The 21,053-nt window shown below is 51.7% G+C and overlaps 2 protein-coding genes across 7 annotated transcripts; both read left to right on the forward strand.

Moving 5' to 3' along the window:
* The first annotated feature begins 355 nt into the window (after positions 1-355).
* LOC135419047 (cytochrome P450 2J2-like) lies at positions 356-13,199 on the forward strand. 4 transcript variants are annotated; one of them, XM_064665132.1, is made up of 10 exons: positions 356-825; positions 1,188-1,489; positions 2,022-2,178; positions 2,331-2,480; positions 3,073-3,233; positions 3,634-3,810; positions 4,070-4,205; positions 4,436-4,623; positions 5,106-5,244; positions 5,749-6,358. In XM_064665132.1, the coding sequence occupies exons 2-10, from the start codon at positions 1,301-1,303 to the stop codon at positions 5,922-5,924; spliced, it is 1,473 nt and encodes a 490-aa protein (XP_064521202.1). In that variant the 5' UTR covers positions 356-825; positions 1,188-1,300; the 3' UTR covers positions 5,925-6,358. The 4 variants fall into 4 exon arrangements, with proteins under 4 accessions (XP_064521202.1, XP_064521203.1, XP_064521200.1 ...); XM_064665133.1 differs by lacking the exons at positions 356-825; positions 1,188-1,489; positions 2,022-2,178; ... (5 more) ...; positions 5,106-5,244; positions 5,749-6,358 and adding exons at positions 7,077-7,690; positions 8,042-8,343; positions 8,843-8,999; ... (5 more) ...; positions 11,933-12,071; positions 12,594-13,199; XM_064665130.1 differs by lacking the exons at positions 356-825; positions 1,188-1,489; positions 2,022-2,178; ... (5 more) ...; positions 5,106-5,244; positions 5,749-6,358 and adding exons at positions 7,079-7,690; positions 8,042-8,343; positions 8,834-8,999; ... (5 more) ...; positions 11,933-12,071; positions 12,594-13,199.
* Positions 13,200-14,503: 1,304 nt separating this feature from the next.
* Positions 14,504-20,533, forward strand: LOC135419049 (cytochrome P450 2J2-like). 3 transcript variants are annotated; one of them, XM_064665136.1, is made up of 10 exons: positions 14,504-14,981; positions 15,333-15,634; positions 16,133-16,289; positions 16,440-16,589; positions 17,182-17,342; positions 17,743-17,919; positions 18,178-18,313; positions 18,544-18,731; positions 19,213-19,351; positions 19,864-20,533. In XM_064665136.1, the coding sequence occupies exons 2-10, from the start codon at positions 15,446-15,448 to the stop codon at positions 20,037-20,039; spliced, it is 1,473 nt and encodes a 490-aa protein (XP_064521206.1). In that variant the 5' UTR covers positions 14,504-14,981; positions 15,333-15,445; the 3' UTR covers positions 20,040-20,533. The 3 variants fall into 3 exon arrangements, with proteins under 3 accessions (XP_064521206.1, XP_064521207.1, XP_064521208.1); XM_064665137.1 differs by having other exon boundaries at positions 14,504-14,824; XM_064665138.1 differs by lacking the exon at positions 16,440-16,589.
* The last annotated feature ends 520 nt before the right edge of the window (positions 20,534-21,053 follow it).

The following is a 21,053-nucleotide window of genomic DNA, read 5'->3' on the forward strand; positions in this document are numbered from 1 at the left end:
TAATTTTCAAGCTTCCCAAGTGTGAGGGCTATGGAGAACACATGAATGGCATCACCCCAGGGGCTCTGCTGCACCTCTGTGCCTTCTCATCAGCACAGCATAACCCCAATGGCCACAACTGATGGCCCCAAAAGGGAGAAAAGGCCCCCAAAACGTCCCCCAGAGCACGAGGGGGCAGCTGACAACTGCAGAGCCACGTGGTGCAATGTCAGACTGCTGCTGCCACCCCCCTGCTGCTTTCACAAGAAAACACAACATGTACATCAAAAGTCCAGGTGCTGCACGTGCACCAACACCTCCCGGCCTCAGAGCCGATCCAAGGGGAAAAGTCAGCACGGCCTGTTGCCAGCTACCCCGAAAGGGCCCCCGCCGGCAGAGCTGGGCATCTGCTTTGGCTTCTCAGCACCTGCCCCAGCTTTGTGGGGCTTTGGGAACGGCTCCACCACGGGCTACGCACCCAAAAGGACAAGGGAGGTCTGGGAAGGGATGGCTGGAGGGCTCGGGCAGGGCCAACCTCCCGGCCAGGGCAAGTTGCTCTGCTTGTCCCGCGGGGATGAGAAAAGGACGGTGCTTCGGGACGGCTGCCGAGCCTGGATGGCTCTTTGCTGGCAGCCCGCGTCACTGTGACACACAGGAGCCGGAAGGAAGCAGTCAGGCGGTTTGGGAAGGTTTGTGCAACCTTATCTCGGATGCCCCCGGCGACCTGGGCCTTGGTCTGGGACTCTTCAAAGCAGCGAACGAGCTCCTGTCAAGGAGGAAAGCTCGAGGCACTCGGAGCGGCTGGAGCCTCCCGGCACCGTGGAGCTGACACTGGGACCCGGCACAGTGAGGGCACCACGGGGATGAGAGAGCAGGGCTGGGCTGAGCCAGGGGCTTGCGGGAACAGCGCAGGGAAGCTGCTGGAAGGTTTTAATCTCGATCCCGCAAAGCTCAGTTCTGTCCTTGACACAAGGCGTGGGTCACTGGGGTTTGGTGAAGCAGCGCTGGAGGCGGGAGGGGAAAGGGGCAGCTGGGAGTGTTTTGGTTTGGGGTGGTTTGTGGTTTTTAACCGCAGCAGAGGAAATGCTCGGGTTTAATCAAGAAGGGGTTTAATCCTTGCTGAGAGCTGGCAAAGCTGGAGTCTGAACGCAGCCTGTAGACCAGGGCAGCAAAAGCTGCTCCGTGCTCTCTTGTGTTTGTGCCCACAGAGCCAGCACATCACCCCTCTCGTCCTGTCCCTGGGGATTCAGTGGTGCCCTGGGAGCTCGACCTGCCCTGACCTGCCGTGGGACACCTCCGTGCACAGCCCCCCCATCCAGCCATGCTGCACTTCCTCTGGGACAGCATCTCCTTCCATACGCTCCTCATCTTCCTCATTGTCTTCCTGTTGGTCGCTGATTACATGAAGAACAGAAACCCAAAGAACTTCCCTCCCACCCCTTTACGCCTTCCCTTTGTAGGGCACCTTTATTTGATGGACTTCAAAGATCCCCGAGTGGGAGTGAAGAAGGTACATGGGTGGTAGGCACTGTGGGGGAAGGAACAGAGGGAATTGTAGCTGCAGGGAAGGGGTTAAACCAGATCCCATGGGCCAGGCAGGAGGTTTGTAATCATAAGTGACGTTTACCTGGGTACAAGGTTGGGTACAAGTGTGCAGTGATCCCTGGGGCAAAGGGCACAACACGATCACACAGGTGCAGTCACAGATGTAGGAGCTCCGTAGGACTGAGTTGGGGGCTGGAAGGGTGTTTGGGAAGGGAGAACAACAAATCTGGAAAAATAGAGAACCGAAAAATGAAAGCTGGTAGAGGTTTATTTGATTTAACACCAACTCGACAATTAACACCAAGTCCTGATCAGTGATTCAGGAAAAGAGGAAAGAGAAAACACTGTGCAATCAGGCAGAGATTTGTGCACAAATTCTCTTTCCTCTCCCACTCTCAGCTTCCCTTATTTTTACCTGTGCCCTATGACATGGTTGTCCCTGTCCCAACAGATACATTCATTCAAATGAAACTCCTTTTATTTTTTTCCTCACCCAGCTTACTGAAAGTTATGGTGACATCTTTGGCTCTTCAATGGGCAGCATGAAGTTTGTGATGGTAAATGGGATGCGGCTGGTTAAGGAAGTGCTTATAAACCAAGGGGAAAACTTCCTGGAGCGCCCAGAAATGCCTTCTGAAATCTTCAGCAAGATGGGTGAGTGATCCCTCAGAACATGCACCTCAGCTGTAAGGCCCAAGTGAGAACCCTGCAGAGGTCTGAGACAGCTGGGGAGAAGGCAGAGCCCTGGAGCTTTTTCCCCTCAGTGGGGGATCAGCCTTGGCTCACAGGGGGGCTGTTTCTGCCAGGACTGATCTCCTCCAATGGGCACTTGTGGAAGGCACAGAGGAGGTTCACCCTGAGCACCCTCCGAAACTTTGGCTTGGGGAAGAGGAGCGTGGAGGAGCGCATCCAGGAGGAGTGCCGATTCCTCGTGGATGCCTTTAAGGATGAGCAGGGTGAGTGCCACCTGCCTCCCTCAGCAGCTGTGCTGAAGGCAGGACCTGGTACGGCCTGGTATCATTTCACCCGTGGTTCACTGCACGCTGAAAAATACCTCACCTTACAAGGGATGCTGCAGCCCCACCAGCATCCCTGCTCCCTCCTGCAGGGGTTTGGCCTTCAAAGTGACTGGAGAGTGCAGGCAGGTAACACCCCATGCATTATTCATAGCCCACCTTCAGCCTCCTGCTCTCTCTGAGATCTCTGGGAAATACCATGTGTGTATAAACACTGATGTTCCCAAGGAATTCCAGTGACAGAAACAATGATATTTCCAATGTATTCCAATGACATCCCTCTCCTGTAGATCTTGCTTTTCAAAGGAAATAAACATCTCCATAATTTGATAGAACAGGGACTACTGGGGTTTCCCAGACAAGCTTGGTCAGCTCATGGGGGCAGTGAGGTGTCCAAGCAAAGCAGTGACACAGGATGGTCACTGGGACCACTCATTTCATTTGTATTGGTTGACTATTTTACCTTTACCAAGTGTGTTTTCTTCTCCTTTTCTGAGAAGACCAGAAGAGAATTGATCTTTTCCTTCTCCAGGGAATCCTTTTGACCCTCAGTTTACACTCACTAATGCTGTTTCAAATGTCATCTGCTCCCTTATCTTTGGCAATCGGTTTGACTACCATGATGAGGACTTCCAAAAATTGCTGAAGCAGATGTATGAAACAACTGCCCTCAGCGGAACCATCTCAGCCCAGGTACAGCCCTCCTGTCACACTCCACAGCCATGGTTTCTTCTCTGCAGTCAACCTCAGAGCTCAGTGTTGTCATCACCAAACCTGTCTTTGCCTATTGCTTTGCACAGGGTGGATTGGCCTGTCATTTCTTGCTGCCTTACTTTCAAGCTGGGCCTTGCTCATGCTGCTTTCTCTCACTCAACATCACTTCTCCTGCCCATTGACTGCCAACCTGCCTGCTCTAATACCTGGCAACACACAAGTCCTTCCTTCATGAGGGATTCCTGCTCTTCTGGAGCTGAGCTATTTCCACCAACTCCAGCACTTCAGCAAGCACAGCATTGCAGGATCCTCAGTTTTTGGGTTTTGAAGGGGTTTTCAGTCCTTTATTCAATTTTTCTTTCTCCTTTTGTGTCCAAAGTTGTACAACTCTTTCCCATCTATAATGAAGTTCCTCCCTGGAGCACACCAAACCATTTTTAAAAACTCGAAGTTGTTGAAAAGCTACATGCAAGAGCAGATCAACAAGCACAAGGAGGACTGGAACCCCTCAGAGAGCCGGGACTACATCGACAGCTACCTGCAGGAGATAGCCAAGGTCAGCAATGCAGAGCAAAGCCTTCTGCAGCAGGGCTTAGAAATGAGGAGGGACAAGAAACAAGCCCAAATTCTCCAGCTGAGCTGCCTGTGTGGCCATTTAGGAGCTTAGGATGCACATCAGGCTCAGGGCATCCATCAGTGGGATGGGATGGCAGGGGGCCAGCAGCTCCTGCCCAAATTCTTGTGTGTTTTGCACTAAGCCTGGTGTCAGGACAGCCCTCACTGTTCCTGCAGCACTAACACACCTTTTTGTGAAGGACAAGGGCAGTGACACCTTCCGGGAGGAACATCTCGTCGCCTGCACCCTCGACCTGATGTTTGCAGGAACCGAGACCACTTCCTCGACCCTCCGCTGGGCTCTGCTGTTCATGGCCTTACATCCAGAAATTCAAGGTACAAATAGCAAAAGGTCAGGGTTTCCCTTCCTTTTATCCCTCACAACTTTGTGAGAGACGCTTTTCTTGAGAGAAAAGTTGGGAATCTCCCTGCACTCACACAAAAGAGGTGCAAACAGTGGCACATGTTCCAGGTTAGTCCTTAGGGGACCCTCACAGCAACAACCTTGTGTTCTTCCAAGGGTTTTTGTCCTTGGGCCTTGGCTGATTCCTGCTCTTTCCCACCAGCCCGTGTGCAAGCCGAGATCGACGCCGTCATCGGACAGGCTCGGCAGCCAGTGCTGGAGGACAGGAACAACATGCCCTACACCAACGCCGTCATCCATGAGGTGCAGAGGAAAGCCAACATTGTCCCTTTCAACGTGCCAAGAATGGCAGCAAAGGACACAATCCTGGATGGCTTCTTCATCCCAAAGGTAAGCTCACCCTGAGCACTGGGACCTCAGGGAGACTCCCAGCTCCCCAGGCATGATTCACCAGGCCAGGTCCCTCCTGCACAGACACACTGTCCCTGCCCTGTCCAGAGTTCACTCCTGCTCAGTGTGCATTTTTGCCATCCAACCAAACAATATTCTCCAGCTCCCCAAAGGGGGCAGAGATCTCCAGGGTCCCACACCCCCTGGGCACACCTTTGAGGCACAGATCCCAGCTCACAGAGCTCTTACAGGAACTCTGGCCCAAGATTACAGCAGACAAAAGTGATGCTGATGAGGGGAAAACGTGGTTCTAGAATCACTGCACCTCCAAAGGGACCCTGGACCTGCAGGGATTGTCAGACAAATAATTCCAGTAGAATTTGACTCTGCATGTTCTTCATGGAGAGACTGGAAGATAAAACTGCCCCTCCTGCTGTCAGTGCAAGAGAAAATGTGAATTATTTTTCTTTTTCTCCTGTTAGGGCACTATGTTGTTGACAAATATAACCTCTGTGATGTTTGACAAGAACGAGTGGGAAAGTCCCGACACTTTTAACCCTGGGCATTTCCTGAAGGATGGGAAGTTCTGGAGAAGAGAATCGTTTCTGGCATTTTCTATAGGTAGGATTTGTTGAATTGTGCTGAGTCAGTGGTCTTGGGTTTCCAACTGCATGATGGAGATAGAGAGGAATATAGTGACGGAGGTGCCACTCAAACAGTGGCCACGTGGTCATCCCAAAGCACCACAACCACACTCAGAGCCCTTTCTTGTATCTCTTTTAAAACGCAGAGAAGGGAGATGAGGATGAATAAAAATCCCTGATAATTCCAGGGACCCCAGGAACACCTTCACCAGGGCAGGAGCATCGCTCTGTGCTCCTGCTCCCACATGGCTGAGGTCACTGGGGCCTCACTGTTGCCACCCCAGGCTACCCCAGCCAGCAGCTTCCCTGGGGAGGTGGCTTTTAGCACCCTGTTTCCCATACCAGCATCACACAACTTCTCAGTTTGGGCTGCAAAACTCATCCTGGGAAGAGATCAGGGACCGTGGTCCTGAGGGAAGGCAGAAGCATTTCCAGCAGCAAAAGCTCAGTCTGAGGATGCCGTGGGTTGCTGTCTCCGCAGGGAAGCGCGCCTGCCTGGGCGAGGTGCTGGCCCGCTCCGAGCTCTTCCTCTTCTTCACGTCTCTGCTCCAGAAATTCACCTTCCAGGCACCCCCGGACACCACACTCAGCCTCCACCCCATGATGGGCATCACAATGGCCCCACAGCCCTACAAGATCTGCGCTGTGCCTCGGTAGGGAAGCCTCGGCCACAATCCTCACAGGGAAAATCCTTTTGTCAGGAGTGCTGAAAAGAAGCCCTTGGCAACTCATCTGGTCTAATAAAATAAAAAACAGAAAAACTGCAATAAAATAATCCCTCTGTTGCTTGGGAGCACTTTATCCAAAGCCCAAGAGAAGGAAAAGCAGCAGAGAGTGTTGGAAGGGTCGTGCCTGTGGCAGCTCACCGCTGGCTGTCAGGAAGGAAGTGGCTTTGTGCTGAGAAGTCTCGAGTTCAACACTTCCCCTCTGTTTGTGGCAAAGATTTGTGTCCATGATGGCCATGATGGGCATGGACATAGCGTGGGGCCGAGGAAGTGGGTTGGGACATGGCCCCCTCGGTGACAGACACACTGCTCCTGCCCATACCAGCTCCCTTTGGATAAGAGTTCATTAAACATGCAACTTGTAAAGAGCCTTTTCATTTACATGACCAACTATTTAGGCTTAGAAGTGCTGTCTCCAGGGTGCTTCTGTCTGCAGTGTAGTCACAGCAAAGATTCTTCTTTTTTCTCTTTTTTTGGCTTCTCACCTTTCATAAAAGACTTTTCAATGGGCACCCATGTAGGATACAGAACAGTTAACAGGAAAAGAGGATTACATTGAGTTCCATTTCCACTGGTTCCCTCTACATCCCTGACATTCCACATCCTCCTACATCCACTTTGCTGCAGTACAAAGCAATCACTGTGCAGAGGCAGATTTATGCCACATGGGAGAGTCCTCTGCACATCACATCCCTGCCATGCCAGGCACACAGGGATTCTATCACTGAGCTGTCCTTCCAACTCCCCACCACTATTTTAATCTGTAATTAATGGTCACAGTCACAGGCTACCAAGTTGTGCTTTGGTCTTTCTAAGAGAGAAAACAAAAGATCTGTTTTCCCCCTTTAGGTCCCACCATAAAAAAGGGATTTAACTTTTCAAGCTTCCCAAGTCTGAGGGCTATGGAGAACACATGAATGGCATCACCCCAGCGGCTCTGCTGCACCTCTGTGCCTTCTCATCAGCACTGGACAACCCCAATGGCCACAAGTGATGGCCCCAAAAGGGAGAAAAGGCCCCCAAAACGTCCCCCAGAGCACGAGGGGGCAGTTGACAACTGCAGAGCCACGTGGTGCAATGTCAGACTGCTGCTGCCACCCCCCTGCTGCTTTCACAAGAAAACACAACATGTACATCAAAAGTCCAGGTGCTGTACGTGCACCAACATCTCCCGGCCTCAGAGCCGATCCAAGGGGGAAAAGTCAGCACGGCCTGTTGCCAGCTACCCCGAAAGGGCCCCCGCCGGCAGAGCTGGGCATCTGCTTTGGCTTCTCAGCACCTGCCCCAGCTTTGTGGGGCTTTGGGAACGGCTCCACCACGGGCTACGCACCCAAAAGGACAAGGGAGGTCTGGGAAGGGATGGCTGGAGGGCTCGGGCAGGGCCAACCTCCCGGCCAGGGCAAGTTGCTCTGCTTGTCCCGCGGGGATGAGAAAAGGACGGTGCTTCGGGACGGCTGCCGAGCCTGGATGGCTCTTTGCTGGCAGCCCGCGTCACTGTGACACACAGGAGCCGGAAGGAAGCAGTCAGGCGGTTTGGGAAGGTTTGTGCAACCTTATCTCGGATGCCCCCGGCGACCTGGGCCTTGGTCTGGGACTCTTCAAAGCAGCGAACGAGCTCCTGTCAAGGAGGAAAGCTCGAGGCACTCGGAGCGGCTGGAGCCTCCCGGCACCGTGGAGCTGACACTGGGACCCGGCACAGTGAGGGCACCACGGGGATGAGAGAGCAGGGCTGGGCTGAGCCAGGGGCTTGCGGGAACAGCGCAGGGAAGCTGCCGGAAGGTTTTAATCTCGATCCCGCAAAGCTCAGTTCTGTCCTTGACACAAGGCGTGGATCACTGGGGTTTGGTGAAGCAGCGCTGGAGGCGGGAGGGGAAAGAAGCAGCTGGGAGTGTTTTGGTTTGGGGTGGTTTGTGGTTTTTAACCGCAGCAGAGGAAATGCTCAGGTTTAATCAAGATTAAACTGAGAGCTGGCAAAGCAGGAGTCTGAACGCAGCCTCTAGACCAGGGCAGCAAAAGCTGCTCCGTGCTCTCTTGTGTTTGTGCCCACAGAGCCAGCACATCACCCCTCTCCCCCTGTCCCTGGGGATTCAGTGGTGACCTGGGAGCTCGACCTGCCCTGACCTGCTGTGGGACACGTCCGTGCACAGCCCCCCCATCCAGCCATGCTGCACTTCCTCTGGGACAGCATCTCCTTCCATACCCTCCTCATCTTCCTCATTGTCTTCCTGTTTGTCGCTGACTACATGAAGAACAGAAACCCAAAGAACTTCCCTCCCACCCCTTTACGCCTTCCCTTTGTTGGGCATCTTTACTTGATGGACTTCAAAGATCCCCAAAAGGGAGTGACGAAGGTATATGGGTGGTAGGCACTGTGGGGGAAGGAACAGAGGGAATTGTAGTTGCAGGGAAGGGGTTAAACCAGACCCCATGGGCCAGGCAGGAGGTTTGTAATCATAAGTGACGTTTACCTGGGTACAAGGTTGGGCACAAGTGTGCAGTGATCCCTGGGGCAAAGGGCACAACATGATCACACAGGTGCAGTCACAGATAGAGGAGCCCCATAGGTCTGAGTTGGGGTCTGGAAGGGTGTTTGGGAAGGGAGCACAACAAGCTGGTAGAGGTTTATTTGATTTAACACCAACTCGACAATTAACACCAAGTCCTGATCAGTGATTCAGGAAAAGAGGAAAGAGAAAACACTGTGCAATAAGGCAGATATTTGTGCACAAATCCTCTTTCCTCCCACTCTCAGCTTCCCTTATTTTTACCTGTGCCCTATGACATGGTTGTCACTGTCCCAACTGATACATTCATTCAAATGAAAGCCATTTTATTTTTTAGCTCACCCAGCTTACTGAAAATTATGGTGACATCTTTGGCATTTCCATGGGCAGCATGAAGTTTGTGATGGTAAATGGGATGCGGCTGGTTAAGGAAGTGCTTGTAAACCAAGGGGAAAACTTCCTGGAGCGACCAGAAATGCCTTCTGAAATCTTCAGCAAGATGGGTGAGTGATCCCTCAGGACATGCACCTCATCTGTAGGCCCAAGTGACAACCCTGCAGAGGTCTGAGACAGCTGGGGAGAAGGCAGAGCCCTGGAGCTTTTTCCCCTCAGTGGGGGATCAGCCTTGGCTCACAGGGGGGCTGTTTCTGCCAGGACTGATCTCCTCCAATGGGCACTTGTGGAAGGCACAGAGGAGGTTCACCCTGAGCACCCTCCGAAACTTTGGCTTGGGGAAGAGGAGCGTGGAGGAGCGCATCCAGGAGGAGTGCCGATTCCTCGTGGATGCCTTTAAGGATGAGCAGGGTGAGTGCCACGTGCCTCCCTCAGCAGCTGTGCTGAAGGCAGGACCTGGTATGGCCTGGTATCATTTCACCCGTGGTTCACTGCACGCTGAAAAATACCTCACCTTACAAGGGATGCTGCAGCCCCACCAGCATCCCTGCTCCCTCCTGCAGGGGTTTGACCTTCAAAGTGACTGGAGAGTGCAGGCAGGTAACACCCCATGCATTATTCATAGCCCACCTTCAGCCTCCTGCTCTCTCTGAGATCTCTGGGAAATACCATGTGTGTATAAACACTGATGTTCCCAAGGAATTCCAGTGACAGAAAGAATGTTATTTCCAATGTATTCCAATGACATCCCTCTCCTGCAGATATTGCTTTTCAAAGGAAATAAACATCTCCATAATCTGATAGAACAGGGACTACTGGGGTTTCCCAGACAAGCTTGGCCAGCTCATGGGGGCAGTGAGGTGTCCAAGCAAAGCAGTGACACAGGATGGTCACTGGGACCACTCATTTCATTTGTATTGGTTGACTATTTTGCCAAGTGTATTTTCTTCTCCTTTTCTGAGAAGACCAGAAGAGAATTGATCTTTTCCTTCTCCAGGGAATCCTTTCAACCCTCAGTTTACACTCACTAACGCTGTTTCAAACATCATCTGTTCCCTCACCCTCGGCAATCGGTTTGACTACCATGATGAGGACTTCCAAAAATTGCTGAAGCTGATGTATGAAACAATTGCCCTCCATGGAACCATCACAGCCCAGGTACAGCCCTCCTGTCACACTCCACAGCCATAGTTTCTTCTCTGGAGTCAACCTCAGAGCTCAGTGTTGTCATCACCAAACCTGTCTTTGCCTATTGCTTTGCACAGGGTGGATTGGCCTGTCATTTCTTTCTGCCTTACTTTCAAGCTGGGCCTTGCTCATGCTGCTTTCTCTCACTCAGCATCACTTCTCCTGCCCATTGACTGCCAACCTGCCTGCTCTAATACCTGGCAACACACAAGTCCTTCCTTCATGAGGGATTCCTGCTCTTCTGGAGCTGAGCTATTTCCACCAACTCCAGCACTTCAGCAAGCACAGCATTGCAGGACTCCCAATTTTTGGGTTTTGCGAGGGGGTTTTCAGTCCTTTATTCAATTTTTCTTTCTCCTTTTGTGTCCAAAGCTGTACAGCTCTTTCCCATCTATAATGAAGTTCCTCCCTGGAGCACACCAAACCATTTTTATAAACTGGGAGTCGTTGAAAAGCTACATGCAAGAGCAGATCAACAAGCACAAGGAGGATTGGAACCCCTCAGAGAGCCGGGACTACATCGACAGCTACCTGCAGGAGATAGCCAAGGTCAGCAATGCAGAGCAAAGCCTTCTGCAGCAGGGCTTAGAAATGAGGAAGGACGAGAAATGAGCCAAATTCTCCAGCTGAGCTGCCTGTGTGGCCATTTAGGAGCTTAGGATGCACATCAGGCTCAGGGCACCCATCAGTGGGATGGGATGGCAGGGGGCCAGCAGCTCCTGCCCAAATTCTTGTGTGGTTTGGACTAAGCCTGGTGTCAGGACAGCCCTCACTGTTCCTGCAGCACTAACACACCTTTTTGTGAAGGACAAGGGCAGTGACACCTTCCGGGAGGAACATCTCGTCGCCTGCACCCTCGACCTGATGTTTGCAGGAACTGAGACCACTTCCTCGACCCTCCGCTGGGCTCTGCTGTTCATGGCCTTACATCCAGAAATTCAAGGTACAAATAGCAAAAGGTCAGGGTTTCCCTTCCTTTTATCCCTCACAACTTTGTGAGAGACGCTTTTCTTGAGAGAAAAGTTGGGAATCTCCCTGCACTCACACAAAAGAGGTGCAAACAGTGGCAGGTGTTCCAGGTTAGTCCTTAGGGGACCCTCACAGCAACAACCTTGTGTTGTTCCAAGGGATTTTGTCCTTGGGCCTTGGCTGATTCCTGCTCTTTCCCAGCAGCCCGTGCGCAAGCCGAGATCGACGCCGTCATCGGACAGGCTCGGCAGCCAGTGCTGGAGGACAGGAACAACATGCCCTACACCAACGCCGTCATCCATGAGGTGCAGAGGAAAGCAAACATTGTCCCTTTCAACGTGCCAAGAATGGCAGCAAAGGACACGATCCTGGATGGCTTCTTCATCCCAAAGGTAAGCTCACCCTGAGCACTGGGACCTCAGGGAGACTCCCAGCTCCCCAGGCATGATTCACCAGGCCAGGTCCCTCCTGCACAGACACACTGTCCCTGCCCTGTCCAGAGTTCACTCCTGTTCAGTGTGCATTTTTGCCATCCAACCAAACAATATTCTCCAGCTCCCCAAAGGGTGCAGAGACCTCGAGGGTCCCACACCCCCCCAGGCACATCTTTGAGGCACAGATCCCAGCTCACAGAGCTCTTACAGGAACTCTGGCCCAAGATTACAGCAGACAAAAGTGATGCTGATGAGGGGAAACCGTTGTTCTGTAATCACTGCATCTCCACAGAGATGAGAAGTAGGAACAACTGGCCCTGCATTGGTCAGACAAACAATTCCAGTAGAATTTGACTCTGCATTTTCTTCATGGAGAGACTGGGAGATGAAACTGCCCCTCCTGCTGTCAGTGCCACCAAAAGTGTGAATTATTTTTCTTTTTCTCCTCTTAGGGTACTGTTTTAGCAACAAATTTAACCTCTGTGATGTTTGACAAGAATGAGTGGGAAACCCCCAACACTTTTAACCCTGGGCATTTCCTGAAGGATGGGAAGTTCTGGAAAAGAGAATCATTTCTGGCATTTTCTGTGGGTAAGATTTGCTGAATTGTGCTGAGGCAGTGGTCTTGGGTTTCCAACTGCATGATGAATACAGAGGAAAGTAGTGATGGAAATGGTAGATGCGACCTGGAGATGCCACTCAAACAGGGGCCATGTGGTTGTCCCAAAGTACCACTACGACCCTCAGAGCCATTTCTTGTCTCTCTTTTTAAATGCAGAGAAGGGAGATGAGGATGAATAAAAATCCCTGATAATTCCAGGGACCCCAGGAACACTTTCACCAGGGCAGGAGCATCGCTCTGTGCTCCTGCTCCCACATGGCTGAGGTCACTGGGGCCTCACTGTTGCCACCCCAGGCTACCCCAGCCAGCAGCTTCCCTGGGGAGGTGGCTTTTAGCACCCTGTTTCCCATACCAGCATCACACACCTTCTCAGTTGGGGCTGTAAAACTCATCCTGGGAAGAGATCAGGGACCATGGTCCTGAGGGAAGGCAGAAGCATTTCCAGCAGCAAAAGCTCAGTCTGAGGATGCCGGGGGTTGCTGTCTCCGCAGGGAAGCGCGCCTGCCTGGGCGAGGTGCTGGCCCGCTCCGAGCTCTTCCTCTTCTTCACGTCTCTGCTCCAGAAATTCACCTTCCAGGCACCCCCGGACACCACACTCAGCTTCCACCCCATGATGGGCGTTGCAATGACTCCACAGCCCTACAAGATCTGTGCTGTGCCTCGGTAGGAAAGCCTCAGCCACGATCCTTACAGGGAAAATCCTTTGTCAGGAGTGCAGAAAACAAGCCCTTGGCAACTCATCTGGGCTAAAAAAATAAAAAACAGAAAAGCTGCAATAAAATAATCCCTCTGTTGCTTGGGAGCACTTTATCCAAAGCCCAAGAGAAGAAAAAGCAGCAGAGAGTGTTGGAAGGGTCGTGCCTGTGGCAGCTCACCGCTGGCTGTCAGGAAGGAAGTGGCTTTGTGGTGAGAAGTCTCGAGTTCAACACTTCCCCTCTGTTTGTGGCAAAGATTTGTGTCTATGCATGATGGGCATGGACACAGCGTGGGGCCGAGGAAGTGGGTTGGGACATGGCCCCCTCGGTGACGGACACACTGCTCCTGCCCATACCAGCTCCCTTTGGATAAGAGTTCATTAAACATGCAACTTGTAAAGAGCTTTTTCATTTACCTGACCAAGTATTTAGGCTTAGAAATGCTGTCTCCTGGGTGCTTCTGTCTGCAGTGTAGTCACAGCAAAGATTCTTCTTTTTTCTCTTTTTTTGGCTTCTCACCTTTCATAGAAGACTTTTCAATGGGCACCCATGTAGGATACAGAACAGTTAACAGGAAAAGAGGATTACATTGAGTTCCATTTCCACTGGTCCCCTCTACATCCCTGGCAATCCACATCCTCCTACATCCACTTTGCTGCAGTACAAAGCAATCACTGTGCAGTGGCAGATTTATGCCACACGGGAGAGTCCTCTGCACATCACATTCCTGCCATGCCAGGCACTCAGGGATTCTGTCACTGAGCTGTCCTTCCAACTCATCACTTGAATCCTATTGCGTTTTTAATTAATTTTTAACAGTCACAGGCTCCCAAGTTGTGCTTTGGTCTTTCTCAAAGAGAAAACATAAAAGGTCTGAGAACGTTTTTCCATCTATGAACTTTTCAAAGCCACTCAGGACCAGTCACTGATTTCTCTTCCTTTTTTCATTCATTCTGCTGTAGGTCTGACCTCTGGCATGTGGCTAAAACTTGTATTTTTTGCAGTGGATTAGCAATGAAAGATGATCTCTTCTCTCTTGCATTTCAAACTTGTGTTTCCCAATTACTTTAGGGCTTCCTCCCCTACTGATGGAGAGAATAAATGATTCAAGTAATCGTCTCATTCTTTTTTTTTTTATTTTAATCAGTTGGGGGGGGGAATCAATGCAATTATCCCACAACATAAAGGCAGGAGGCACGAATTCATAAATTCTCTGCGTGATCCACCTCATGTAACTAAATGGAACATGTGCACCTTCACAGGCTCATGCCTAAGTGTGCTCAAAGGCGAGATGTTACAAGACAAATTCTCCCCAAAATCAGGTGTCCCCACTTTCAGTTTCACAATAGAACAGGGATTTAACTTTCAAACTTCCCAAGTGTGAGGGCTATGGAGAACACATGAATGGCATCACCCCAGGGGCTCTGCTGCACCTCTGTGCCTTCTCATCGGCACTCGACAACCCCAATGGCCACAACTGATGGCCCCAAAAGGGAGAAAAGGCCCCCAAAACGTCCCCCAGAGCACGAGGGGGCAGTTGACAACTGCAGAGCCACGTGGTGCAATGTCAGACTGCTGCTGCCACCCCCCTGCTGCTTTCACAAGAAAACACAACATGTGCATCAAAAGTCCAGATGCTGTACGTGCACCAACACCTCCCGGCCTCAGAGCCGATCCAAGGGGAAAAGTCAGCACGGCCTGTTGCCAGCTACCCCGAAAGGGCCCCCGCCGGCAGAGCTGGGCATCTGCTTTGGCTTCTCAGCACCTGCCCCAGCTTTGTGGGGCTTTGGGAACGGCTCCACCACGGGCTACGCACCCAAAAGGACAAGGGAGGTCTGGGAAGGGATGGCTGGAGGGCTCGGGCAGGGCCAACCTCCCGGCCAGGGCAAGTTGCTCTGCTTGTCCCGCGGGGATGAGAAAAGGACGGTGCTTCGGGACGGCTGCCGAGCCTGGATGGCTCTTTGCTGGCAGCCCGCGTCACTGTGACACACAGGAGCCGGAAGGAAGCAGTCAGGCGGTTTGGGAAGGTTTGTGCAACCTTATCTCGGATGCCCCCGGCGACCTGGGCCTTGGTCTGGGACTCTTCAAAGCAGCGAACGAGCTCCTGTCAAGGAGGAAAGCTCGAGGCACTCGGAGCGGCTGGAGCCTCCCGGCACCGTGGAGCTGACACTGGGACCCGGCACAGTGAGGGCACCACGGGGATGAGAGAGCAGGGCTGGGCTGAGCCAGGGGCTTGCGGGAACAGCGCAGGGAAGCTGCCGGAAGGTTTTAATCTTGATCCCGCAAAGCTCAGTTCTGTCCTTGACACAAGGCGTGGATCACTGGGGTTTGGTGAAGCAGCGCTGGAGGCGGGAGGGGAAAGGGGCAGCTGGGGGTGTTTTGGTTTGGGGTGGTTTGTGGTTTTTAACCGCAGCAGAGGAAATGCTCCAGTTTAATCAAGATTAAACTGAGAGCTGGCAAAGCAGGAGTCTGAACGCAGCCTGTAGACCAGGGCAGCAAAAGCTGCTCCATGCTCTCTTGTGTTTTTGCCTACAGAGCCAGCACATCACCCCTCTGCCCCTGTCCCTGGGGATTCAGTGGTGACCTGGGAGCTCGACCTGCCCTGACCTGCCGTGGGACACCTCTGTGCACAGCCCCCCCATCCAGCCATGCTGCACTTCCTCTGGGACAGCATCTCCTTCCATACCCTCCTCATCTTCCTCATTGTCTTCCTGTTGGTCGCTGACTACATGAAGAACAGAAACCCAAAGAACTTCCCTCCCACCCCTTTACGCCTCCCCTTTTTAGGACACATCTACATGATGGACTTCAAAGCTCCGCATATCACAGTGCAGAAGGTACAGGGGTAGTGGGCACTGTGGGGGAAGCAACAGAGGGAACTGCCCCTACAGGGAGGGGATTAAACCAGTCCCCATGGGCCAGGAAGGCAGGCAGGAGGTTTGCCCTCAACGGTTTGCCTGGGTACACGGTGGGGCACAAGTGTGCAGTGATCCCTGGGGCAAAGGGCACAACACGATCCCACAGGTGCAGTTGCAGCTGTAGGAGCCCCATAAGACTGAGTGTGGGCTGGAACGTTGTTTGGGAAGGGAAAAGCTCAAAAAACACAGAACTACAAAATGAAACCTGGAGAGGTTTACTTGATTTAGTGATCAGTGATTCAGAAAAAGAGGAAAGAGAAAACACTGTGCAGTCAGGCAGAGATTTGTACAAAAATTCTTTGTCTCCTCACACTGTCAGCTTCCCTTATTTTCACCTGTACGCCCTGACAGGGCTGTTGCTGTCCCAACAGACACATTCACTTCAAATGAAACCCCCTTTATTATTTTCTCTCCCAGTACACTAAAAAATATGGTGACATCTTCGGCATGTCCATGGGAAGCATGAAGCTTGTGGTAGTAAATGGGATGCGGCTGGTTAAAGAAGTGCTTGTAAACCAAGGGGATAACTTTTTGGATCGCCCAGAAATTCCTATGGATATGTTCAGCAAGATAGGTGAGTGATCTCTCAAGACATGCACCTCAGCTGTAAGGTTCAGGTGCTGGCCCTGCAGAGGTCTGAGACAGCTGGGGAGAAGGCAGAGCCCTGGAGCTTTTTCCCCTCAGTGGGGGATCAGCCTTGGTTCACAGGGGCTGTTTCTGCCAGGACTGATCTCCTCCAGTGGGCACTTGTGGAAGGCACAGAGGAGGTTCACCCTGAGCACCCTCCGAAACTTTGGCTTGGGGAAGAGGAGCGTGGAGGAGCGCATCCAGGAGGAGTGCCGATTCCTCGTGGATGCCTTTAAGGATGAGCAGGGTGAGTGCCACGTGCCTCCCTCAGCAGCTGTGCTGAAGGCAGGACCTGGTACGGCCTGGTATCATTTCACCCGTGGTTCACTGCACGCTGAAAAATACCTCACCTTACAAGGGATGCTGCAGCCCCACCAGCATCCCTGCTCCCTCCTGCAGGGGTTTGGCCTTCAAAGTGACTGGAGAGTGCAGGCAGGTAACACCCCATGCATTATTCATAGCCCACCTTCAGCCTCCTGCTCTCTCTGAGATCTCTGGGAAATACCATGTGTGTATAAACACTGATGTTCCCAAGGAATTCCAGTGACAGAAAGAATGTTATTTCCAATGTATTCCAATGACATCCCTCTCCTGCAGATATTGCTTTTCAAAGGAAATAAACATCTCCATAATCTGATAGAACTGGGACTACTGGGGTTTCCCAGACAAGCTTGGCCAGCTCGTGGGGGCAGTGAGGTGTCCAAGCAAAGCAGTGACACAGGATGGTCACTGGGACCACTCATTTAATTTGTATTGGTTGACTATTTTACCTTTACCAAGTGTGTTTTCTTCTCCTTTTCTGAGAAGACCAGAAGAGAATTGATCTTTTCCTTCTCCAGGGAATCCTTTCAACCCTCAGTTTACACTCACTAACGCTGTTTCAAACGTCATCTGCTCCCTCACCCTCGGCAATCGGTTTGACTACCATGATGAGGACTTTCAAAAATTGCTGAAGCTGATGCATGAGACAGTGTTCCTTCAGGGAGCCATCACAACCCAGGTACAGCCCTCCTGTCACACTCCACAGCCATGGTTTCTTCTCTGGAGTCAACCTCAGAGCTCAGTGTTGTCATCACCAAACCTGTCTTTGCCTATTGCTTTGCACAGGGTGGATTGGCCTGTCATTTCTTTCTGCCTTACTTTCAAGCTGGGCCTTGCTCATGCTGCTTTCTCTCACTCAGCATCACTTCTCCTGCCCATTGACTGCCAACCTGCCTGCTCTAATACCTGGCAACACACAAGTCCTTCCTTCATGAGGGATTCCTGCTTTTCTGGAGCTGAGCTATTTCCACCAACTCCAGCACTTCAGCAAGCACAGCATTGCAAGATCCACAATTTTTGGGTTTTGAAGGGGTTTTCAGTCCTTTATTCAATTTTTCTTTCTCCTTTTGTGTCCAAAGCTATACAACTCTTTCCCATCCATAATGAAGTTCCTCCCTGGAGCACACCAAACCATTTCTAAAAACTGGAAGTCGTTGAAAAGCTACATGCAAGAGCAGATCAACAAGCACAAGGAGGATTGGAACCCCTCAGAGAGCCGGGACTACATCGACAGCTACCTGCAGGAGATAGCCAAGGTCAGCAATGCTGAGCAAAGCCTTCTGCAGCAGGGCTCAGAAATGAGGGGGGATGAGAAATGAGCCAAATTCTCCAGCTGAGCTGCCTGTGTGGCCATTTAGGAGCTTAGGATGCACATCAGGCTCAGGGCATCCATCAGTGGGATGGGATGGCAGGGGGCCAGCAGCTCCTGCCCAAATTCTTGTGTGGTTTGCACAAAGCCTGGTGTCAGGACAGCCCTCACTGTTCCTGCAGCACTAACACACCTTTTTGTGAAGGACAAGGGCAGTGACACCTTCCGGGAGGAACATCTCGTCGCCTGCACCCTCGACCTGATGTTTGCAGGAACCGAGACCACTTCCTCGACCCTCCGCTGGGCTCTGCTGTTCATGGCCTTACATCCAGAAATTCAAGGTACAAATAGCAAAAGGTCAGGGTTTCCCTTCCTTTTATCCCTCACAACTTTGTGAGAGACGCTTTTCTTGAGAGAAAAGTTGGGAATCTCCCTGCACTCACACAAAAGAGGTGCAAACAGTGGCACATGTTCCAGGTTAGTCCTTAGGGGACCCTCACAGCAACAACCTTGTGTTGTTCCAAGGGTTTTTGTCCTTGGGCCTTGGCTGATTCCTGCTCTTTCCCACCAGCCCGTGTGCAAGCCGAGATCGACGCCGTCATCGGACAGGCTCGGCAGCCAGTGCTGGAGGACAGGAACAACATGCCCTACACCAACGCCGTCATCCATGAGGTGCAGAGGAAAGCCAACATTGTCCCTTTCAGCATGCCAAGAGTGGCAGCGAAGGACACGATCCTGGATGGCTTCTTCATCCCAAAGGTAAGCTCACCCTGAGCACTGGGACCTCAGGGAGACTCCCAGCTCCCCAGACACGATTCACCAGGCCAGGCCCTCCTGCACAGACACACTGTCCCTGCCCTGTCCAGAGTTCACTCCTGTTCAGTGTGCATTTTTGCCATCCAACCAACCAATATTCTCCAGCTCCCCAAAGGTGGCAGAGCCCTGCAGGGTCCCACACCCCCTGGGCACACCTTTGAGGCACAGATCCCAGCTCACAGAGCTCTTACAGGAACTCTGGCCCAAGATTACAGCAGACAAAAGTGATGCTGATGAGGGGAAAACGTGGTTCTAGAATCACTGCACCTCCAAAGGGACCCTGGACCTGCAGTGGTTGTCAGCCAAATAATTCCAGTAGAATTTGACTCTGCATGTTCTTCATGGAGAGACTGGAAGATAAAACTGCCCCTCCTGCTGTCAGTGCAAGAGAAAGTGTTAATTATTTTTCTTTTTCTCCTCTTAGGGCACTGTTTTAACAATAAATATAACCTCTGTGATGTTTGACAAGAATGAGTGGGAAACCCCCAACACTTTTAACCCTGGCCATTTCCTGAAGGATGGGAAGTTCTGGAAAAGAGAATCATTTTTGGCATTTTCTATGGGTAAGATTTGCTGAATTGGGGTGTTTTCGTGTTCAGGCACCAGGCTTAGGTTTCCAGCTGCATGGAAGGGAAGGGCAGATATAGTTGGGAGATGCCACTCAAACAGCGGCCACGTGGTCGTGCCAAAGCACCACAACCACACTCAGAACCCTTTCTTGTCTCTCTTTTTAAATGTAGAGAAGGGAGATGAGGATGACTAAAAATCCCTGATAATTCCAGGGACCCCAGGAACACTTTCACCAGGGCAGGAGCATCGCTCTGTGCTCCTGCTCCCACATGGCTGAGGTCACTGGGGTCTCACTGTTGCCACCCCAGGCTACCCCAGCCAGCAGCTTCCCTGGGGAGGTGGCTTTTAGCACCCTGTTTCCCATACCAGCATCACACACCTTCTCAGTTGGGGCTGCAAAACTCATCCTGGGAAGAGATCAGGGACCGTGGTCCTGAGGGAAGGCAGAAGCATTTCCAGCAGCAAAAGCTCAGTCTGAGGATGCCGTGGGTTGCTGTCTCCGCAGGGAAGCGCGCCTGCCTGGGCGAGGTGCTGGCCCGCTCCGAGCTCTTCCTCTTCTTCACGTCTCTGCTCCAGAAATTCACCTTCCAGGCACCCCCGGACACCACACTCAGCCTCCAGCCCCTGATGGGCATCACGATGGCCCCACAGCCCTACAAGATCTGCGCTGTGCCTCGGTAGGCAAGCCTCAGCCACGATCCTTACAGGGAGAATCCTTTGTCAGGAGTGCTGAAAACAAGGTCCTTGCAGCTCTGCTCTGCTCAAGGGAGAGGCAGGGCTGTTTGTTTCTTTTAAAGCAGTTGCTAAATAATTTCCTTTATATGTGGACCTTGTGCTCTGTTTGCCATGAGAAATGTCATCAGCCTGGGAGCTGCCAGGGCACTTTCAGGCCCTATGGCACTGTAAATGAATGAGAGGTTTGGGGCCTTCCTAATTTTATGATGGATGGCCATAGTTCACCTTGGCAAAATGAGGGACACTTGAGAGATTGCAGTGTAGAGGCTGTGGCTGTGTACAGTCGAAGAGCAATACCAGCCCTTGTTTTGTAACACTAATACAAGAATACAAGCAGTAATTCATCACCATTTTAAGGAAATGTACTCCTCTAAAAAAAAAAAAAAAAAGTCTCTCTCTAACAGCTCTCTCTTATGTATCAATAAATGTTTACCAAAACATTTTTGGCATGAAGCATTCTGCAAAGTAAAGACCAACACAGGACATGTCCAGCACTGGCTGTAGCCTTTGGACTGCCCACATTGCTGCAGCATTGCAGGAGGCTAGCACTGTAACAGCAAAGCCAGTTCTGGTGAACTGATGGAAATAAATGACCCTGACAGAACACGTAAACTAGAACTAGGATATTTTACCTGCCCAGCATCACTGAGTGGCTGGTGTGTCCAGGGGCAGAGGGAGCTCCAGCAACACATGATGTACTCAAGATTCTAATGAGAAAGAGGTTCCCTTGGAAAACACCAGCAATAAATTACTATTTTAAACAATCACATGCAAGGTGAAACAGTCCCAAGATTCACAACTGATGGTTAACACCAGTAAAAGCATTGACTGGGTGATGGCTGCACCACAGGATCCTGGTGAGGCCTCCAGGCATGAGAAGCTGCAGCTCCTGGGAGCAGGACCGGGGCTGCCTGGCAGGAAAGCAGCACAGCACCAGTAACACACACTCCAGTTCCTGAT

The sequence above is a fragment of the Pseudopipra pipra genome, chromosome 9 (genome assembly GCF_036250125.1).
Source record: "Pseudopipra pipra isolate bDixPip1 chromosome 9, bDixPip1.hap1, whole genome shotgun sequence".
Lineage (NCBI taxonomy): Eukaryota > Metazoa > Chordata > Aves > Passeriformes > Pipridae > Pseudopipra > Pseudopipra pipra.

What these genes read in the sequence shown, in the direction of transcription:
- LOC135419047 (XM_064665130.1), top strand. Translation starts at nt 8,155, where the DNA reads ATGCTGCACTTCCTCTGGGACAGCATCTCCTTCCATACCCTCCTCATC. An exon ending in TGAAATCTTCAGCAAGATGG is followed by an intron (nt 9,000 to 9,150) that starts GTGAGTGATCCC and finishes TGTTTCTGCCAG; the next exon opens with GACTGATCTCCTCCAATGGG. An exon ending in ATGGAACCATCACAGCCCAG is followed by an intron (nt 10,048 to 10,449) that starts GTACAGCCCTCC and finishes TTGTGTCCAAAG; the next exon opens with CTGTACAGCTCTTTCCCATC.
- LOC135419049 (XM_064665136.1), top strand. Translation starts at nt 15,446, where the DNA reads ATGCTGCACTTCCTCTGGGACAGCATCTCCTTCCATACCCTCCTCATC. An exon ending in CGCATATCACAGTGCAGAAG is followed by an intron (nt 15,635 to 16,132) that starts GTACAGGGGTAG and finishes TTTCTCTCCCAG; the next exon opens with TACACTAAAAAATATGGTGA. An exon ending in ATGGCTTCTTCATCCCAAAG is followed by an intron (nt 18,732 to 19,212) that starts GTAAGCTCACCC and finishes TTCTCCTCTTAG; the next exon opens with GGCACTGTTTTAACAATAAA.